This window comes from Nesoenas mayeri (assembly GCF_963082525.1).
Source record: "Nesoenas mayeri genome assembly, chromosome: 12".
Lineage (NCBI taxonomy): Eukaryota > Metazoa > Chordata > Aves > Columbiformes > Columbidae > Nesoenas > Nesoenas mayeri.
The window spans coordinates 18,538,392-18,558,707 of NC_137547.1; the positions used below are offsets into that span (position 1 = coordinate 18,538,392).

At 38.6% G+C, this 20,316-nt stretch overlaps 1 protein-coding gene across 2 annotated transcripts; it reads left to right on the forward strand.

Annotated features, from left to right (window-relative positions):
- Positions 1-550: 550 nt before the first annotated feature.
- On the forward strand, positions 551-19,314 carry LSM14A (LSM14A mRNA processing body assembly factor). 2 transcript variants are annotated; one of them, XM_080351673.1, is made up of 10 exons: positions 551-916; positions 8,785-8,948; positions 10,347-10,479; positions 11,561-11,680; positions 13,539-13,715; positions 14,020-14,082; positions 14,766-14,945; positions 16,243-16,414; positions 17,240-17,468; positions 18,648-19,314. In XM_080351673.1, the coding sequence occupies exons 1-10, from the start codon at positions 796-798 to the stop codon at positions 18,669-18,671; spliced, it is 1,383 nt and encodes a 460-aa protein (XP_080207799.1). In that variant the 5' UTR covers positions 551-795; the 3' UTR covers positions 18,672-19,314. The 2 variants fall into 2 exon arrangements, with proteins under 2 accessions (XP_080207799.1, XP_080207798.1); XM_080351672.1 differs by having other exon boundaries at positions 552-916; positions 11,558-11,680.
- Positions 19,315-20,316: the final 1,002 nt, after the last annotated feature.

The window sequence follows — 20,316 nt, forward strand, 5'->3', positions numbered from 1 at the left end:
CCCACAGGACTGGATTATAAACTGCTTATTAAGGATCACAAGAATTTAGTATTCAATGGCAGATAGCTTGGGCCTCTCAAAAACAAAACAAAACTCAACAAAACAAAAAAAAAAAACACCACAACGAAAACCCGAAACCAGCGAACCTACTTTCATGTCCCCCGGTGTTCACGGGCTATGGCAGGGGATGGGTTTCCAAGCTGCGAACCCAGACTCCCGGCGCGCCAGGCAGGAGCCCTGGGTGGGGGGGGAGCTGGGAGACCCGCGGGCCACACACCGCCCCTAGGCCAGGCAGGGAGAGCACAGCCGAGCACAGCCGAGCGCAGCCCGCGGTCCAAGCCGCACGGGTGCCGGGGAAGCCGCGCTCCACACGAAAGGCGCGAACGCCCTAGAGCCCTTAGCGTTTCACGCCACCAAGTTAAACTCCCGGGTGGCCCAAACAACCGCCCCCTCCCTCAGCGGGCCCCGCCCCGCCCCGCCCCGCCGGCAGTTCTCGCGAGATCACCGCCACTCCCGGCATCCATTTCGTAGCAGGAGCGAAGGAGGGCGGCTCTGAGGGAAGATGAAGGCGGCGGCCATGTTGGGAGCTTCAGGGCGCTTCTGGTGCGGAGTGTGCTGAGGGAGTCTGCGCACGGAGAGCCGTCGCTGGGGGATCGGCGGAAGGTTGGGTTCGAAGCGGGAGGAGTACAGCGCCTACTACGACTCTGAGCTAGGCTTGCTTCGTTGCTTGTATCCGGCTTCAGGAGCGCTCGGCAGGGGCGGAGGGGGGGTGTCCCTGACCGAGGAGCCAGCACCATGAGCGGGGGGACGCCCTACATCGGCAGCAAGATCAGCCTTATCTCTAAGGCCGAGATCCGCTATGAAGGGATCTTGTACACCATCGACACCGAGAACTCCACTGTAGCGCTGGCCAAGGGTAAGGGCCTGGCGGAGCCGAGGGCTGGGCCCTGGCGGCCCAACAACGCCTCGGCGAGGGGGCGGGAGGGGAGTGGGGCCGCGGGGCGTGCAGTGGCGCAGGAACCGTTGGGGGCCCGTTGGGGATCGAGCAAGAACCTGAAACCGCGGCAGAGTCGTCCGTGGCGTCGTGGCGATGAGGAGGCCCGGGGTGCGAGGGGGAGGCCTGCAGCCTGCCGGGGCCCGGCGGCAGCTGCGAAGGGGCTTGGCGGAGCTTCGGTGAGACTTGTGGCCGCTGGCGCGTCCTCCCGCCATCCTCCCCGACGGAGCGGCTGCGGCGGCCCGCGGCGCTTCCCGGCGGAGGTGGAAGTGAGCGGGGTCTGGGAGAGCGGCGGGCGCACAGCGGTGCGGAAGCCCCGCATCCGCCGCGCGGCTGCTGCCCCGGCCCCGGGCGGGCGTGCGGAAAGCGCGGCCGCGGATGGACCGTCGGAAGAAGGAGCCAGGAGCGTTCCCTGGTTAGGGGCTGCTCAAAGGCGGCCTGAGTGAAGTAAGCAGCCGTTAGCGGTGAAAGTTGTCCAGAGTGTATAAAAGGAAATAGGAGGGGGAGGCTCGAAAGAGGATTTCTTTGCATTGTAAAACTTCCAGACTTCCAGGATACAGGGCTGTGTACGACTGGACTCTTCTGCATCCTGGGGTATGAGACAACTCGGGTCTGAAGGGGGTCCTGTGAGTGCTAGGTTATTAACAAAGGCTGATCACGAGTTCTTCATTTCAGAGGCACTCTGTGAATCAAAATCGAGTACAGACATTCGCATGCGAATGTATTGGCCAGACAATATATGTGTGTGTGTGTGTGTGTAGGAAAGTTAGGAAGATGTGCTTACTAAGAAGAGTGTTAGAGACTGGAGAGTAAAAAATGATCTTTGAAACTGGGTTATTGTGTGTGATAATGCACTCCCAACACAAGTATATTAGCCACGACAGTTAATGTATAATATTCACATTAAAAATGAAGTCAGGATTTTAATTAACATCTTTATAATATATTCTCCAAAACTTAATGGTATTTTACTTTACACTTCTTGACTTGTGAAGCATTGCTAAGTAATCTAAATGCATATTTAAAAGCAGCCATTAGGTAAGGGGAGAAGTTGCTCCTTGTCTACATTAAATATTTGGGACTGAGAGTATTCTGAACTTCAGTTCTTGTTTGATATGATGGGCTTAGCATCCTAGGATGATGGCAATCTGGTATGTTTTCTGTAGTTTGTGTGTATAATAGTTGATCTGTGGAGTTGATACTGTGCAGCAGTTTGTTTGCTTTTATCTTGCATTGGCCTTTGTGGTAATTCTTGTTTGTGTGCCTTGTCACTTTAAGGCCCTCTTCTTCCTCCCCTCCTTCCACTGCCCCAAATAATTATTATTTAAGAAATAGATTGCTTTGTTTTGTAAATTCTTATATGTATGCTTTGAAACATGTTACAGTAGGTTTGGTCCCCGGTTTGCATAGTTCATTTATGGGGTGTTTAGTATTCATGATGTGATTTTTATTTATTTCTAAAGTTGCCTTTAGGTTAAACTACCTTGCTGGAATTGCATTGTTTAAAAAGGGCAGCTGATGTTTTTCCATATGATAAAAAGATGAGCACTATGATTAAAAATAAACGTTTAGAAATTCCAGTTGCATGCTGTGATTGTTAAGGTTTGTACAAAAGCACTTATAAGAATCCCGTCCTTGAGGAGCTTGTGATAGTCTTGCCATAAATTAGATGGATTTAGTGCTGACCAAGCCAATTTTTCATGACTTTTCGCAAGCAGTTAAGTCATGTCATGGCATATCTGCCCAAGTTGTACATATTTAGTATGGATCAAACTACAGTTACAAATCTAATCTACTCTCTTCCCATAGCTCTCATCAGAAATGTAAATCTAAACCATTAAATTTGCTTTAATAAAACTTGGCTGAGTTAGCTGAAGAATGTGTGTTTTGTAATATAATGTCATGATTCAGAAGAGAATAAACCAGTATTTCTAGGCCACCTGGAACCAAAAATCTTGAGATTAATCTGGAAGCCAGTAACAGCCGTATTGGAGTGTAAAACAATTCACTGGGCTCATGAACAAAATGCTTAACTCTAGAGTTTTGAAGTTTCTGAATAAATGAACGTTTAGGTCATGTGAATGTGTTATGATAGCAAATACAAATGTGGTTGGTTAATCATGGCCAGGTCTGTATGCAAAAGCAGCAGATCTTCCTTCTAAACTGTCTATAGCTGGGAATACGTTGAGCATATAATAGTTATCTTTTCTTCCTGTGGTGAGTCCAGAAGTCAAACCAGAACTGTTTGCTGTGGATCTTCACCACAAATGTAAAATTTTCTGTCAGAAAGAGACAAAAAAATCCCCAGAAAATGACTCTCTGCTTTCAGTTGTTCTGCTGTGTAGCTGGCTTCATATGACTGTTACCTGGATTGAGTGGGAGGAGGTTTATCATTATTCACATAATAGCTGAAATCACTGAAATTGTTTGTGACATAAAGCACAAAAGAAGTAGAATCTGGTTTTGAATGACTGCAGATTTGCTTGGCAGTAGGAGTTCAGTGGGCTAAACTGAAGACTGAGATTAGTCTCATGAAGTTGTATGTGTGGAATGTTTTCATTTATCATAAGTCATCTGGGGTTTTAGACGGAAATAAGATTCTTAGGTTGCTAACAGGGTGCTGATTATAGTCTTCAGATACTGAGGAGCAATCTTCGTAGTTCTCTAATTGGCATTTTACTTACAAAGCAGTGATCCTTTCACTAGCGAAAGTTGTGGCCTCTGTGTCATGAGTTAGAGAAAGATAGCAACTGTTTTAAATCAAGTGTAACATTTTTATCCTAAGCTAGAGCCTGATAAGGGAAAGCAATGCATCGTTTCACAAAGTATTAAAGTGCTTTGCTATTTAAATAACAGTGCAAATTCCCATCTTTATCAGATTCCAAATATTAAGCAAGCTATACAATTATTTCAGGTTTTTACATACTATTGGTGCATATGTTTTTTGGATTGCTAGCTTTTCTGGGCTGGTCTGTGGAACCAAAACCCACACGCTCATATTCTCAAGTTTCAAGTTAAATTAACTTGGAATGTCCTTTTAGTTCATACTTCTACTAATTCATACTCAATTTTTTAAACATCATTAAGTCCAACTAATCTAAGAATAGCTAGCAAGCCACAGTTAGGAGTAAAATTTCCTTGCTGTCAAGTGATTGCTGCCCTACCTGGGCACAGTCGTAGAATAATCATGGCTGATTGTGCTTGATCTTTATATGTCGCAGCATTAAAAACTAGGTGGGATCTTTCATGTTAGTAGTACATAATGTATTCCTGTTTCAATGCACAAACATAGAGGCATGGATTTTAAATGGAGGTAAACCATGTAAGAACCACCATATTGGGTCAGAAGAGGCTTTGTTCCTTGCCAACAGTAGGGAATCCTTAGGCATATGAGTATAAGAAGTAGAAAATTATTTACAGTGTCTCTGATAAAATGTATCAGTTTTCATTTTTCAGCTGTTGAACTATTGAGATGTGTGTTTGGAACCATTATAATTAATAGATATTAATAAAATAGCTTTCAGTAACTTAAGAAGTCGTTAAACTACTGGTATTTTTGGCATCAGTCATCTGTGATAGTGTTTTCTGGAGTCGAATGGCACATGAAAGATAAAACTTCCCTTTCTTTTAGTCTTTTCTACAATATTAATTGGGTGAAAGACTCAAACATAGACAGAAAAAAGTTAAATTCTCGTGAAGACTCAAGCATGTCCTGTAGTTCAAGGGTGGGAGCAGGAATGTGAAGGGTTATGTTTTTATCAAGTTTTTAGAAGTTATTTTTTAGTCAACTGTCACGCTCCCTCCATGTCTTGAGGTTTAGGGCATGTGTGCCAAAACAACCCAGTGCATAGTATGTCACAGCAGAAAAATTCCTGTCACAGCCCACTCCTGGCTGCTTCCCTCCTATCTATCTCCCTGTTAACTCGCCACCCTTATGAGTAAGAAAATACAGACTGAATTAACTGTTCTGAAGGCATAAGCTCACTCACAAGCTTTCTCCTTCATGTTAATGCATTCCTGTAATGTGGTGTGCAGGCATCTGAGCATGCTTACAGGGAAAAGGTGTTGATATTTTAGTCGTCATGCTTCTCATAGGTATCTTAAGAGTGGGGAAAGACTGATTTCTCTGTATGTATGCTATATATGAAGTAAGACTCCTAAGATTCTGTCAGTAGTGTACAGAGACTGAACTACCCATTTGCAGTATTTTGCATTATATGGAACAGAGTGTGCTTTTGCTAGTAGAATATATAGCTTGGCTGCTGCTTAGCACATTATTTTTAGGTGTTAATCAGCAGGTAATAATTTCTGTTAACTGGCAGGTAAAGTTGCAGTGTTTTACTTGGATGATATAATGGTATAATATAGTAGTGCGCATTAAAATATAGTATAGTGGTAACATTGAAGTCAGTCAAAATCTGTACAAAAATTTGCTCAGAGCGCTTCAATGTGAAATTTGTGGAAATACTTGGGTATAAAGTCACATACATGAATCATGTTAGCCTCTTTCTAGCTAGTTACTTAAGTGTGTGTATTTACCCTGACAAAAAATTAATTTGCTTTTAACTGTGATGGTTGCCATTTTGTTTGCAAGTCACAAAGCCAGTTTAGCTCATTTAAAAAGCAAACAAACAAGAGCACAAAACACTTAAATTGACATGGTAAGATTAAATGGATTTACTGGAGTCCTGGTAAGTGTTATAAGATTATGTTATCATTCACATCCTTATTTTCATTTCCTCTTACTCTTTAATATTTTGCTGCATATGAACCACTGCACCCTGTTCTGGAGGAAGGATGTGGTCTGAGGAAATACCCCTAGAGACAGAGCTGGATAAAGCTCTAAGACTGCTGCTCCAATACCGTGTCTTTTTGATTACTTGGCAACTTAGTATTTCCGAGTATGCAAAACTATGGTAAAAGCTATTTATTTCAAAAATTGTTTGGTACTGGCCACCTTTAATATTAGACTTTTTACTTTAGTGAGCTTAGATTATGTTAAATACTAATCCAGGCTAGGAAAGAAGAGACTGTAAAGTTAGCTATCTCTTTGCAAAATATTAAAGTAACATTCAGTTATTTACGTTATACTAATACCTGAAGGGCCGAGTTGGGATAGACACTGCAAAAACATTGAGTAACCCTTATACTAAACTTTGTTGGATTGCCACATGTGCACTTCTGGTTCCTTGCTTTAGAAGGAAATTAGATGTGGGGATGGCTTTTGTTCTTGCTTTGTGGTGAGAAAGGAAGGCTGAATCCTGAATCAGAGGAGCTTGCTTACCTGTTTTCAGCAGAGCTAATCTTCATTGGACAAAATTGAGCAACGTCCAATTTTGCAGAAAGTTGCACTAAAACCAGTTTGGTTTGGGGCAGTGGAGAGGTAGAGAGAAAAACCTCTTAGTAGCAACTCTTGATGTGTTTTATTGCAAAACCATTGACGACCATATCAGTGTCTTGATCTAGTTGCATAGACAGCTGAATATCTTAAAGATAATTTTAAATGTTGGTATTGAAAATACTTCCTTTTGATGTTTTCATAATTTTATGATGGGGAGAAAGAAATTCTTTTTGACATACAGTAACATCACTTTGCCTCTTATGAAGTATGAAGGTTAGGTTGATCACTTTTCTTTGTTGGTTTAGACTGGAGAAAGGTCATTGCCAAGTGTTAGAACCGTTTCTATATATGTCTTGTGATGTTGATATTAATAGTAAAATACTTAACTGTGCAATGTAGTTCTGACTTAAAATTGAAGTACTTTCAAAGCAGGTTTCTTCTGTAGTTCATCACATTTTTATTTCTATATAAAATATAAAATTTCTATATATAGATGTGATCCTCTAGTGTCTACCCTTTTTTGTGTTGTTGCTACTGCTTAATTCCTTCACTTTATCTAGACACTCTGACACTGGCCGTTTTTGTGCGCCTTTGTAGGCAACATGGCTACTAGTGCAACCATTTTGGTGTCGGATAAAGAGAACTCATATAAAATCAACTTGGGTCATACTTCCAGACAGCCAGCAGGTCAAATGGTGGAATGAAGGGCCGAGTTAATTTACTAGTTATCTAATAAACAGAGTATAGGATGACCAGAAAGTGAAGTTGGATCCAGGGTTAAGTCAGTGAAACAGAAAGACAGCAGAATTGAACTACATTAATACACAGAATCAATTGATAATGTTGTTAAACTGTTGTGTAGTTACTTTGAGTGAAATTCCTGCAAATTCTTCAGCTTCAGGTATCTTTTTCTGTAGCGGAAGAAGAGAAGACAAATTTATCTTGGAGCAGAAGATTGAAATTAACAGTGCATGCCTTTTTACAGTGTTTACATTTTCTAGTACCATTCAGAGCAGACTTTGAGATGCACACAAATAGAAAAGTTAATTAAATTCAGCTCAGTAGATGATATAACTATGAACAAAATAATCGTAACCACTTGATGTAGTGTGGAGTTGATCTCTTTACTCATGAATTATACTTCTCAAAGAGATTTGTAGTACTTGACTGATAAGCTCTGTTTATTCAGTACTAGAAGAACGGTGATGGAAGATGCTTAGTGCAGCCTGAGAAATCTGTATAACTTTATATTGCTCTGTAGAAAACTCTGCTTTTTTTTTTTACTTATGGTTTTATGGCTGCATATAAGTGCCTAATGATGTCTCAGAATTGTTGATGCATCTGAAAATGGAGGGAAAACTAATTCTGGTAAATTATGCTGAGAAAATGTAAGTATTTTGCTTTAATGTGTACTATCTCACAAAGCAGACAAAAGCCTCCTAAAAGGTTTGAGCAAAGACAGTTGTGAAGGATTGTTAAAGCTGCTGCAAGTTGATGTTCAGTAGAATGGGACTTCGGCCCCCCCACCCCCACTCTGGTTTCAATTTATTGGGGTTTTTTTTTGCTTAGAAGACTCTAGCTCTTGGAGACTTATCTCTTCAGATTTTTTTCATTTGTTTGCTTCATTTTGTATTCACTTAGAGTTGGCAGTCTTGTGAGGGGAAAGTATTGGAGAGGGCAGTGAAAGCGATGCCAGTGATACAGTGGTAGTGATTATACATAGTGCAAGGGGAAAAGCATTACAAGCTTCATCACTATGCAATCTGAAAACTGTTGGAATTCAGCTAAGTACATACAAATAAACTTAATGTCTTGATAAGTCGCACACTGTGCAGGCCTACTTAGGGAGATGGTTATGCCCCAGTGAGTTTACTTAATTTGGCAGGGATAATATGAAACCTACAACAGCATCAAGAGTGCGTTTTGCGTAGTGAAAATTGTCTACACATACAACGGAATTCCTAATTTTTATCAATATCTTGATTCAGACCTTGAATCTATTAAAAATAACTTTGTTTTAGGTGTTTTTAATATTCTAATTTCTAGTGGTATTAGCATTGTTTTTTCCTGATTTGTAAGTTTATGTCCAGAAAGTGTTAACTTTAGCAAAAAACTGCTTTGCTGCTTCTCCTTATACTCAAAAAAGCAGTTGAAACATTCAACATGTGAGTGATAGCGTAAGTTGTGTTTTAGTAAGGAAAATAAGAGGTGTCTTTCTGCGTGATTTTTTTTTTTTTAGCTGAAATTTATAAGATCAAGTGACTTATTTATGTCTGAGCAGTTGATAATGGCAAAGAATGTGCTGCCTGTTTAATAAGTTGTTGTTTTTTCCCAACAGAATTGTATTTTTTTTTTTTTAATTTAAAGCTATTGGTCTCTGCAGTATATTTGGAACCTTTTTGTTGACTGTGGGGCATTGTTATTTTTTTCTCCCTTCTCAATTTTGCAGTTCGCTCCTTTGGTACAGAAGATAGACCAACTGATAGACCTATACCACCTCGTGATGAAGTCTTTGAGTATATTATATTCCGTGGCAGTGACATTAAAGACCTAACTGTCTGTGAGCCACCAAAGCCTCAGTGTTCTTTGCCACAGGACCCTGCTATTGTTCAGGTAAGTCAAAACATATTTTTGGATGTTTGTTGCTGATGATATAACCTGGTAGCTTTAAGCGCTCTGTAGCTGAGTGCTTAAAAATTAAAAATGTTTGTTGCTGTACAGTTCACAACCCAATGTAAATAACTTTGGAAAGATTTTCCTGTTTTGAATCGTGCCCTTAATGGTGAAAATCAAGGTTGAAATCAAACTCTAGCACAAGTTGCCTGTTTTTCAAAAACAGCTCATGACTTTTGGTAGACCTTGATGCCTTTTTTGAAAGGTACTTCGCTTAGCAGGACACATATGCAAGACTTCTTGGAAAGATGAGACTCGTTTTAAGTCAAATAGAGTAGATCCTGAAACATTCCCAAATCATTAGTGATTTGGTTGGTTTGTTTTCTTTTTGATTTTAATGTTCAACTTTTTTTTACTGACTACGGCTATAAAAGTGTTTCATCTAGCTACATGTTTTTAAAAGGACTTCATACTGAAGAGAAGTTATTTGAAAACGGGATACTTGGTTGCTGAAGGGAAAGCAACCTTACAACTTGAAGCCTTCAGGATTAATCTTATTTTGTAGTTTGTGGACTGACAGATATAGGTATTTTTCATCTCTGAAATTTGTTGGCTTGTTGATTGTGCTTGTGGGATGTCTTGAAATCATCCCTGAGAGCAAGATAGAAGTTATTTGTTCAAATAGAATTTGATAATTCCATGTTAAGTGTTTACATTTCTAACATTTAACTATTCTGTAAGATAAAAATCTTGATGCTTCTTTACAAAATACCCTTGTAATCCTCTACGGTCTTTTGTTAAATTGGGTGCAGCTCCTTCTGTCAGAAGTAGTTGAGAGCTGTGAAATACTATTACTGCTAGCCCCAATAATAGTAATGACCCCACCCTCCTCCATTATGCTTCAGTCTCTCATTGTTCATGTGGTTTTTGAAACTTTAGGGAAGAAGACTTGACATTTTACAAGTTTGTCAATAAAAGCTTATACAAATGTTTGACAAGAGAGTCCAGTATCTGAGATTCTAGGGAAAAGATTGCAAAATGTTGTGGTACTGTTTTCTCAAGTTTCTGATACTGGGAGGGTAGAAGTGCTTTCTAAACTGTGGACATACTTGTGGCAATGTTTTCTGCAAGTTGTTGTCTGCTTTGGGTTTTCATGCAGAGTAATGTACGTAACTCATTATTTTTGTGCTGTCTTTGCTTCTGTGTTAAAGCGGTTAAATTCTTGTTGCTCTAAGAAACAACTTTACAAATGTTAAGGTCTTTCTACGTATTAGCTGCAGTGGTGTCATTTGGTTAAATTTAACAAGTGGTTTGAGAGTTCCTGCATTTCTTGCATTGCAGAACCGTTTTCTACTTTTTGTGTAAACATTAATTTCTGCAAGTGTGTTTTGTCTCTAGTCTTCACTAGGATCTTCGACTACATCTTCATTCCAGTCTGTGGGGTCCTATGGTCCTTTTGGCAGGATGCCTGCATACAGTCAGTTTAGTCCAAGCCCACTGGTGGGGCAGCAGTTTGGCGCTGTTGGAGTTGGTATGTTCATTTTTATTAGTTGGTGTTTTCCTATAAGTGAAGTTGTATGTGTGTGCATCAACAGTGATCGGTGCTTATAATTCCATCAGCATCTTATCTTAAGGGTGGATCCAAAGTCTTCAATCTGTATCAGTTCCACAGTTTAGTTCAAAAGTACAGAGCTTTTCATTGCCTTTGCAGCTCAAATCAAAGCAGTTGTGATTGGGAGCTGAACACCCTGTCTCAGAGGGAAGAGTGCGTAAAGGTTCCTGTATTCGTGAATTCATTCTTTATCATATATATTCATTACATTAATCATGTATTCATTACATTTCACAAGTGGTAGAGGCAGTTCTTCCACAAAAGCTCCATAGCTGTGCTGTGCACACCTGGTATCCCAGGTTGACCAGGTAGTGTGTGCCTTAACTGAGGGTTCGGCTTATTCAGCAGGACATGTGCCAGCACCGTCCTCCTCGGGATGTTAGCCTGGCATGAAGTATGTGCTTGAAGTATTCGTGAGCTGCATGGGTTAGTTGCTCCCTTATACCACAGATGCTTTCTGAGACTCACCAACCAACTTTTATTCCTCCCTTAAAGTTTTTTATTTCCGTTTTTAGTTTTTCACATTGGAACTTTCACTCTTGTAACTGTTATGACAACAGTGTTAATCCTGGTACTGTAAATGTTTGCCATGTGAAAGGAAAGCTGTAGAATTGGCCATAACTTGATATCCTTTCATAAGATGTGACAGTTATATTTATGCTTAAAAGATGCTAAGTGGAAATATATACAAATACCATTTGTTTATTTCTCTGTAAGATGCTGTCATTACTATGCTGCTTTAATACTTGTAATACTAAAGTTAGCAGTGCTCTTTTAAATTTTTAGATAAAAAGCATCAAGATATTACAGTGTTACCAACTTACTACGACTGCACAAATTACATTGAACTTAAAGTGTATAGGAAAGGCAAACTTGTGTGTATTCTACAATAGCTGCCTAATATGACTTCAGTCATCATTTAGTGCTAATTAAAAAAAATATATACAGAAAAAAAAATCATAAACAGGGTTTTACAACTGTGTTATTTCTTTCAAAGCAGGAGGCTCTTTAACATCTTTTGGAACAGACTCGTCAGGCAGTGCTAACATGTCCCAAAGCACTGCAGTTGGTTCTGCTTTTACAACAGATGCAAGATCACTAAAAACACAAATGTCTCAAGGTAAATCTTTTTAAGAAGTCTTTGATCTTTTTTGACCAGTTGTTCCCTGGTGATTTAGGTGGTTGCCTGAAATGCTGACCAAACAGCTAAATTCTATCATGAAAACACTTGGTATCAAAACCTGAAAGCACTGAACAGCTTCGTACCTCTCTTTAAATGTGTTTTCCTGTATGTGTGCATGTTGCATAGGTAACTGTAAGCAACGCATTTGTTATCCTTAAAGCATCTGTATTGAGGAGCAGGACTTCAGTTGAATAATATTAGCAAGTAGGTGCATATGGAAATTCGATATCTAGTTTTATTGTTAGCATGACAAAATGCAAGGTAGTTCATGCTGATTGAATTGTGAAGTCACTCAGCCTACAATTTTTAAATCTATTCCTAACGGTATTTTTTTTAAATGTATATTTACATAAATAATGCTAAAAGCAGATGTGATTGCCTGTAGAGATAGTAACAGGACAGTTAAGTCAGCTTAATAGTATAGAAACTGTATGAGTAGTTTTTGTAATATTGGAAAAAGAAACTAAAAACAAAAAGGAAATTCTTGGTGCTTTTTGGGTGGTGAAGAAAAAAAGAAATTAAGTGTTGAGCACCTTCACCCTCACTTTTCATGCATATATGTTAAGATTGCTCTTCAAAATCCAAGAGGTGTTATTTCCTGCTCTTCCACTTTCATTGCTGCATGTAAAAGTGTGTGCTGAGATATATTCCTAGTGCCATTTTTAAGTTTATGTAGTAGTGTTAAAAGGCGAAACACTTTATTTTACTTACAGCAAACAGTTTTTTTTCCTAAATTCTAGTTGAGATTTGTTTGCCAATTAGGACTGCTTTCTAGAATTGGTTGAGTGGATTACCAAAAAGAAGTTCTATTTTGTTGTATTACTTGAAGGGAGCAAAGAGTATGCTGGGCATCTACTGTTTCTCTGTTGAAAGAGTAGCAGCTTGGTTTTCTGTAGGTGAAATTAAAACCTCTATGATTATTAAACTTGATGTATGACACGTGTTCTGCATGAACGCAGATTCTGCCACAAAATTTCCTGTGGGGCATCAACAAGTTTTGTCTGTGCATGTTTGCTTTTAAAAATATTTATCATCTTTGTAGGTCATAAGTGTGGTATGATTGGTTTGGGGTTTTTTCTGTGTGGAGCTTTTTGTGTTTTTGTGTTTTCATCTTTTGTTTAGCTTTTTTTTTTATGGGATATGACAGTATTCTTTTATTTTACTTACTGGGACTTGAGTCTTATTCTAATTTCTTAGTAGATTTACCTGTGTGGTGTCATAGACTTGTCTGGTTGGATCAGATGTCTCAATTCTAAACATGCTTCTGGCTCCAATCACTCATGCTGCAAATTGCAATGTGTGAACAGCACGTTGTGGGGAAGCTTTCATAGCTCCTTCATCTGCATTACGCCTCGTACAAGCTCTCACTGTTCATTTATTTTGTGTTGCTCGTACAACAGAGTGCACTAGATTAAATTCAGTTTCAGTGTGATAACTTTATCTTTGCCTTTGGGAGCAGTCACTTTCCACTTGGCTTTCCAAGGAGGCAGAAAGAGCATTTTTACTTCAAATCAAAAAGTTTCATTCCACAGCTAAATGCACATCACGAATGGGTTGGTAGGGATTAATTGTCCTACCCATTTTTTTCTTTTAGACTGGGGGAAGGGAAATTGCTAAATATCCTTCATTCTGGATTAGTGGATCTGTGGGTGCAGAAATATTTATTTCTTCTTTGGACACAGCTGTCTTGACTGGTGAGGCAGATAAATCTGTCAGCCTAGATTGGTTGAGAGCAGTTAACACAAATTTGTGGATGAGAAATAACTCTCTGGGTTTTGGCTTTGTTTTTTTCCAGGTCGTTCAAGCCCTCAGATAGATCACTTGAGGAGGAGCCCCACCATGGAACAAGCAGTGCAAACAGCTTCAGCCCACTTGCCTACTCCAGCACCGGTGGGGAGGAGGAGTCCTGTACCAGCCAGACCTTTGGTGTCTGCTGGCCAGAAATCATTAGAGAATCAAGAGCACAGACGAGGTACCTTTGGATAATTTTCATATGGCTTATTCCATACTCATGTGAAGAGCTCCTTCTAAGGGTAATGTGTAGGATTTCTCCTGCTGTCCATTACTAGTAGACTGGAAGCAGAGACCTGGATTAATATGTTTCTTTTTAAAGTCAAGCATATATTCTATTTTTTTTTTCTTGTATGGAGTTAAACTTGTGGTTTACTTTTATAGGTCTGGCTTTTTTTGAAATCTGAACTACATAACTATATACAAAAGTATTATCAAAAATACCTAATTGGATAAACAAATCATTTTTTTATTTCCAACTTTAGCTGAAGCACACAAAGTTTCAAGATCAGAAAATGAACTCAGAAATGAAAGCAAACGACAAATTGGTAAATCTTATTTTGAAAAATAGTTATCATTGTCTTCAGACTTCATTAAGTTTTAAAAGTCTGCTAAAATACATCATTTTGTACAGTTCATGAACTGCTAGGACTTTATTTCTAGTGTCCAGAGATCTTGCAGTTCAGATTACGGTAGAATTTACATATTTAGAATGCTCTCATATAATTGTTTCTAGTGGGTACCAATAACTTTGCCTTGGGTCAGAATAATACAAGAACAATAAGTCAACATTAAGCGATTTAAATAAAAATGCAACCTGCCCCCCCCCCCCCCCCCCCAGCAGTATTCATGGATTTATAAACACAACAGCATGAAATAAAACCTGTTACCTATGAAAATACTTAACCAAAAAGCCACTAACATTTTAACTCTTCTTCAGAAAGCTTTTAATGACTTCTGGAAAGTCTTTTAGTACCCAAGTTTAGTACTATTATGCTTTCTGTGTCACTGCAACAATTATTTTAAGTGAATTTGCAAGTGACAAGCTTCTCCAACAGGACTTTTAACAACACAAATGCAGGAAGAGGATGCATGAAGTCCTAACCTGTTACCTCAGGAATTTAAAAACAAACAAAAAAATAACACAAACCACCTAAATAAATAGCTGCACCCACTCCCCTCAAAGAAAAACTACTCTACAAAACAGAACCACAAATTTCCCTGTTGTCAGTTCCAGGAGGACCTTCAGCACGGAGAGGCCGTGGTGGTCACAGAGGAGGCCGAGGAAGATTCGGTATTAGGAGGGATGGTCCAATGAAGTTTGAGAAGGACTTTGACTTTGAAAGTGCAAATGCACAATTCAACAAGGAAGAAATTGATAGAGAATTCCATAATAAACTTAAACTAAAAGGTAAACCAATACTTGCTTGTATTGCTGTTTTAATTCTACCTTGGAAAACTTCTAAAAGGCATATCATACTAACACTTTTTTGCAGTCGTTAAAAAAAATCAAGCAGTAAACTGAGATCATCTCTTAATCTAATATTTGCATCAATACTCAGGTTTTGAAAGAGTTGAACTAGCAAATATACATCATGTTCTAACAAGTTAGTTGGTTAAAAGTACAGATCAGTTGAAAAATCTGAATAGTGTGTTTACTTTTGAGTTTTTGAAAAGGTGCAATAGAAGAAAACGTGTTTTATTATTTAGAGACCAAAAGCAATCACAAAAACATGAATTTGGGATCAGAACTTTGCTGGAGGATGCATGAGAGTTCCAATTTAAGAAAGTTTCTATCATTTCTTTGCTTTTACCCTTTTCCAAAGAAGCACAGGAGTAGTTTAGATCTATGCTGCCAGCACTTTTGTTGCATTTTCTAGCAGGCTTCTGTTTCAATTCCCTCATTCTCTTGCAATCAGCCATCTGTTACACTGCTGCTACTATTTTTGGATGAAATTACTACAGGTTAATACAAGGAGTTCCCTATTTTGGTAAAAGATTGGCTAAAAGTTGGGAAATAAAAGGTAGTAATAAATATTCACATCTCAGTAAAGAAAAACCACAAGTGTAGTACCATATGATTTGTTCTCTGGTGCTTGCCTTTTTTTCTGGATCATTTTTACATGATTTTACCTTTTGCTGTTGACACTAATATTTTTCAGAATAATAAAGTGGCAATGGCAAGCTAAAAAGAGCTATAGAAATATTCTGTGAGACAGAGTGGTAATCTTTGTGTGTGTGTATTTTGAAAGTTTATGTACAGCATCATGAGATTTAACCTGTAAAGCATTTAGAAATGAGGCTTTAATATTGTAATAGGTAGTTCTGTTGAACCATCAGCTTCTTTTTCAATACCAGTCAAAACAGTAAGTTGAACTTTAGGCATTATTAGGGAAGAAATACCATAAAATCAGTTCACAGCATAATAGCTGGAGTGCTGGCCCTGTGTCTTGAAGGAGATAACAGCAAAGCCAGAAGAGAAGGGTAACAGGGATGAGCAGAAACACGGAATGGCTTTTATATGCAGAATGACTAAGTGAGGCTTTGAAGTTTGGAAAGGGAAGTAGTGAGGAGGTTATAAAATCAATGGCTATTGAATCCATTCTACCACAGGTCAGTATAGTTTGTGTCTGTTTGCGAATAAGTTAACAGTGCTGTTTTGTTTAGTATGGTGGTCTGGAAGGCTTCTATTTACTTTTATTTTCCAGAAGATAAACTTGAGAAACCAGAGAAGCCTGTAAATGGAGAAGACAAAGGTGACTCAGGTGTTGATACCCAAAATAGCGAAGGGAATGCAGATGAGGAAGATCCGCTTGGACCCAACTGCTACTATGACAAAACCAAATCCTTCTTTGATAACATCTCCTGTGATGACAACAGGTATGGCCTGCAAGGGAAAGCCTGTTAGTCTACTTAATGCATGCTTATGTCAGCACTACTCACTACAGTGCATTCTGAGTTGAAAGTGAGTAAAGCTTATTTCCATATGCAGTGGGCAAAAATAAAATGGGAATATGAAGCACAATGTTTCTTTGTAAGTGCAATACATTAATAGGAAGACATTTTGAAATGTTATTTTAGAACCATGCTTCCAGAACAGAGTGTACATACCCTAGAAACGCCTTTCCAGATTTACTAAGCTGGGTATTTTGTGTTGCTGCTAAATGACCACTTAAGCTGTGCTTTGGTAATGGTTTCTCAGTTGCCTACATAACTGTCTTGGCCAGTGGTGAGGTTTGAATGGGAAGACAGCACTCCAGGAAAATTGAAGCTTATCTTTCACTATTGCCTTTTTATTAGACGAGATGTCGTGGATTGTTGACCTGTTGTGAATTACAGGGGGGTTATTGTTTGTTGTACTGACAGCTGTTAATAGATAAAGTAACATCTGTAACTGCAAACTCTTACTCTCCCTTGTTTTAAATTGCAGACAGCTTTTATTTATTTATTATATGATGCTGTGTGCAGAGATGCAGGCTGTGTCCATTGTGGGAAACATCATGATACTGTAACATACCTCTTTTCACTGAGTTAAATTATTCGTGTCAGACACATAGATTCTTGCAGAAGGGATAATGCAGAGATTTACAATGTGATTAATGTATCACTTTTCATTTCATGGGCTTTCTCGCAGTACTAACTAATCCAGGCAGTCTTACTTCTGAAGCGGGTTTTAAAGCAATCCTTGTTCCTTCTGTGTGGCAGAGAGCGGCGACCCACCTGGGCTGAGGAAAGAAGATTAAATGCCGAGACCTTTGGAATACCACTGCGTCCCAATCGCGGCCGTGGGGGTTACAGAGGCAGAGGGGGCATTGGCTTCCGAGGTGGAAGAGGACGAGGAAGTGGAAGAGGTGGCTTCACTGCCCCTCGAGGATTTCGTGGTGGATTCAGAGGAGGTCGTGGAGGCAGGGAGTTTGCCGACTTTGAATATAGGGTAAGATATACTTAATTCATGTTGAACTAGAATTTCTTGCATAATATTTTGCACGTCTCTGAGCTACTTAATTGACAGTCCATTAATGCTGAAATTTTAGTTACATAGCATCATTTTACTATCAACATCAACCAAAACTAAAAGCTACATTTCTTCACATGTCCTAAATGTTTGTTCTATAGCTGGAATTGGAGGGGGGGCAGTCAGAAGTTAAAAGTTCTGCACATTTAATCCAAGTTTTACAAATGTGGATTGTGGGCATTTTTTTCTAAGCAATATTGTAAAATGTAAAGATCGAGAGGGAGTAATTTAACTTAGTTCTAGTGTGCCACAAACATTTTTGAATTCTTTGTGAATGAATTGGCACAAAGCCTATAGACTTCCAAGGTCCTAAATAACCCCTCAAACAGATTAATTGAAGTTACTGAAGCATAGTGATGACCCTTTGCAAAAGAAGATAAAACAAATTTGAGTTCTGTAAGCTCTTGTTACAGTTTTTTAAAATGTAATTTTACATAATTATATCCAATAGCAGTTGGGAAATCTAGGGCAGAATTGACTTTTTCTTAGCCAGTGATTCAACTCAGGGAGCTGGGGAACTGAGGGAGACTGGGCATAAAACCTTCAAAAGAAAAGACTTCTGTCTGTCCCATGAAGTGTTTTAAAAATATTAAAATAAGTACTACTACTTTAGTTAAATATGAACAAAGCTGAAGTTCCTTTAAATGTTACGCAGAAGCCACCATGTCAGGTTTGCTGACTGAAGTAACCTGCTATACAAACACGCCTTCATCATCACATAAGCATAGAAATCATTTGCAACAATTAGTCCTGTGATTTAAATAACTTTTTTGTTAGCTGAGCATGAATTGAAATGAGGGGTTGAAGATCAAAGATTTGAATTTCTGAAGGAAGGAATTTCACAGCCTTCCAGACAAGTAGGAGGTGGTGTAATGAGCGAGGCTTTGTGTGCCAGACATGTAGTCAGAGTGAGGAGCGGGCACGGGCCTGAGGGTGCTTCGCCCAGGTGCTGACCTGATCCCATGGGAGGTCTCCTGTGAATGCAGAAGATGGGAAGTAGCCATGACAGTGCATCTTCTCCCAGTGCTGTTGTCCAGATTGATTTGTGGTTTCTGTTTTGCAAAATGAATTTTAACATTCTACTCTTGTTCCCTCTAGAAAGACAACAAAGTTGCTGCATAGTCTACAAGACAGCTGAAACCAGGTGAACGTCTAGATCCTCTTGATCCAGAGAATTAGTTTCAATCTCTGCAAAGAATGAAGTTAATTTGCTGTATACTTGTCACCAGCACTGGGATTTAACTATTTAATTTCAAAGGGGTGTAATGCAGTTACTTTTGAAAAATGGCCATCTTTAAAAACAGTGAGCATTAAATATATTTGAGACAGAAGGATAAGTAATTTCTTATGTATAGTTAATTATAAAGCAGTACTTCGATGGAGTTTAAGTATTTTTTCATCACTGAAAGGATTTTTCTTATTACTAAACTGTATTTGATAATTGCTTCAAGTTGTAAGGACAATTGTATGCAGAAGGCCGTTGATACTGTGAGTGTTTTGATCCACTGAAGGTTGTTTTTTGGAAATCCTGTAATATCCCTTTGAGATAGTTGTACTTTTATCAACTAGGGTGCTGGACAGTAGGAAACTTGCTTTGTCAGTCAAATATGTACACACAGTAAATACTGTTTCTTAGGCAAAGGAAACTTTTTATATAGTTGTAAAATTCCATTATATCCCATTGCCAAAGAAACATGACAAACTTTGTATAGCTGTATAAAAAGCAACTAATTTTTTAAAGAATAAACATTTTTAAGTCGGCAAACATACTGTGTTATTGCAAAAGTGGATATGCTGAAGAACACTGAATTAGTTGGTTTTGTTTTCTTTAGCAGCTTTTCAGGCTTAAATGTTTGATTTTTTTTTTTTTTTTTTTTTATATTTGGACTATAATGAAGATTTGAAAATGTTCTTCCATTACACAAAACTGGATACACTCTTCACCTCTCTTGCGAGAGTTTGATTTTGTAGTTTCTGGCATATCACAGGATTTGACCAAATTAAGGAGATATTTTCAAATAAGGAGAAGATAATTTTTCGTATGTCACGAATTGCAATTAATTTTACTTAGTGATAAATATTAACTTTTTTTTTTTTTTAAATAATGGACCAGGCGCACGAGTGATTGTGGTTCTCCTAGAATGCCTGGGACAAACGTATGTCTCCATTTGTCAATTCTTGAAATGTTAACTTTGTTGTAATACCTGTAGACATAAGCAATTTAAAGAATTCTTAGTGTTTGAAGTTGTTTGCATTTTGATAGACCATAGCTTGGAGACATTAAGACTCTGCTTCTAAGACCGTCAAGTCACAAATGACATAGAATGGACTTTTTGCCAATTCTGAATGACTAGTTACAACTTTTTGATACGCTGAAATAGAAACCTGGTCATTTGTGTCTGTATATGTATATGAAGGCCACAGGAATAAAGGGATCCAAAGATTAAACCATTTTGATCTAAATTGCTGATTTTTTTTCTTTTTTTTTTTAATTTCCAAATGTTCAGTGGTGATAAGATGTGAAAAACTGCACTGTTGGAAAATTGGAATATTTAAAAGTGGTTGATAGAATCTTAATTTTATAACTTTTTGTATAGCACTACAAGGAAGTATTTTGTAATTGGTTTCCTTATTAAGGTCAAGTATTTGGCAACTGTAGAAGTTAGATAATATTGTTTAGTAATGTTTTTTGCATGTTAACAACAACGCCTTTTGGGATCCACAAATCATGGTTCTGAGCAGCTGTGGAGGTTTTTGGGCATAGAGG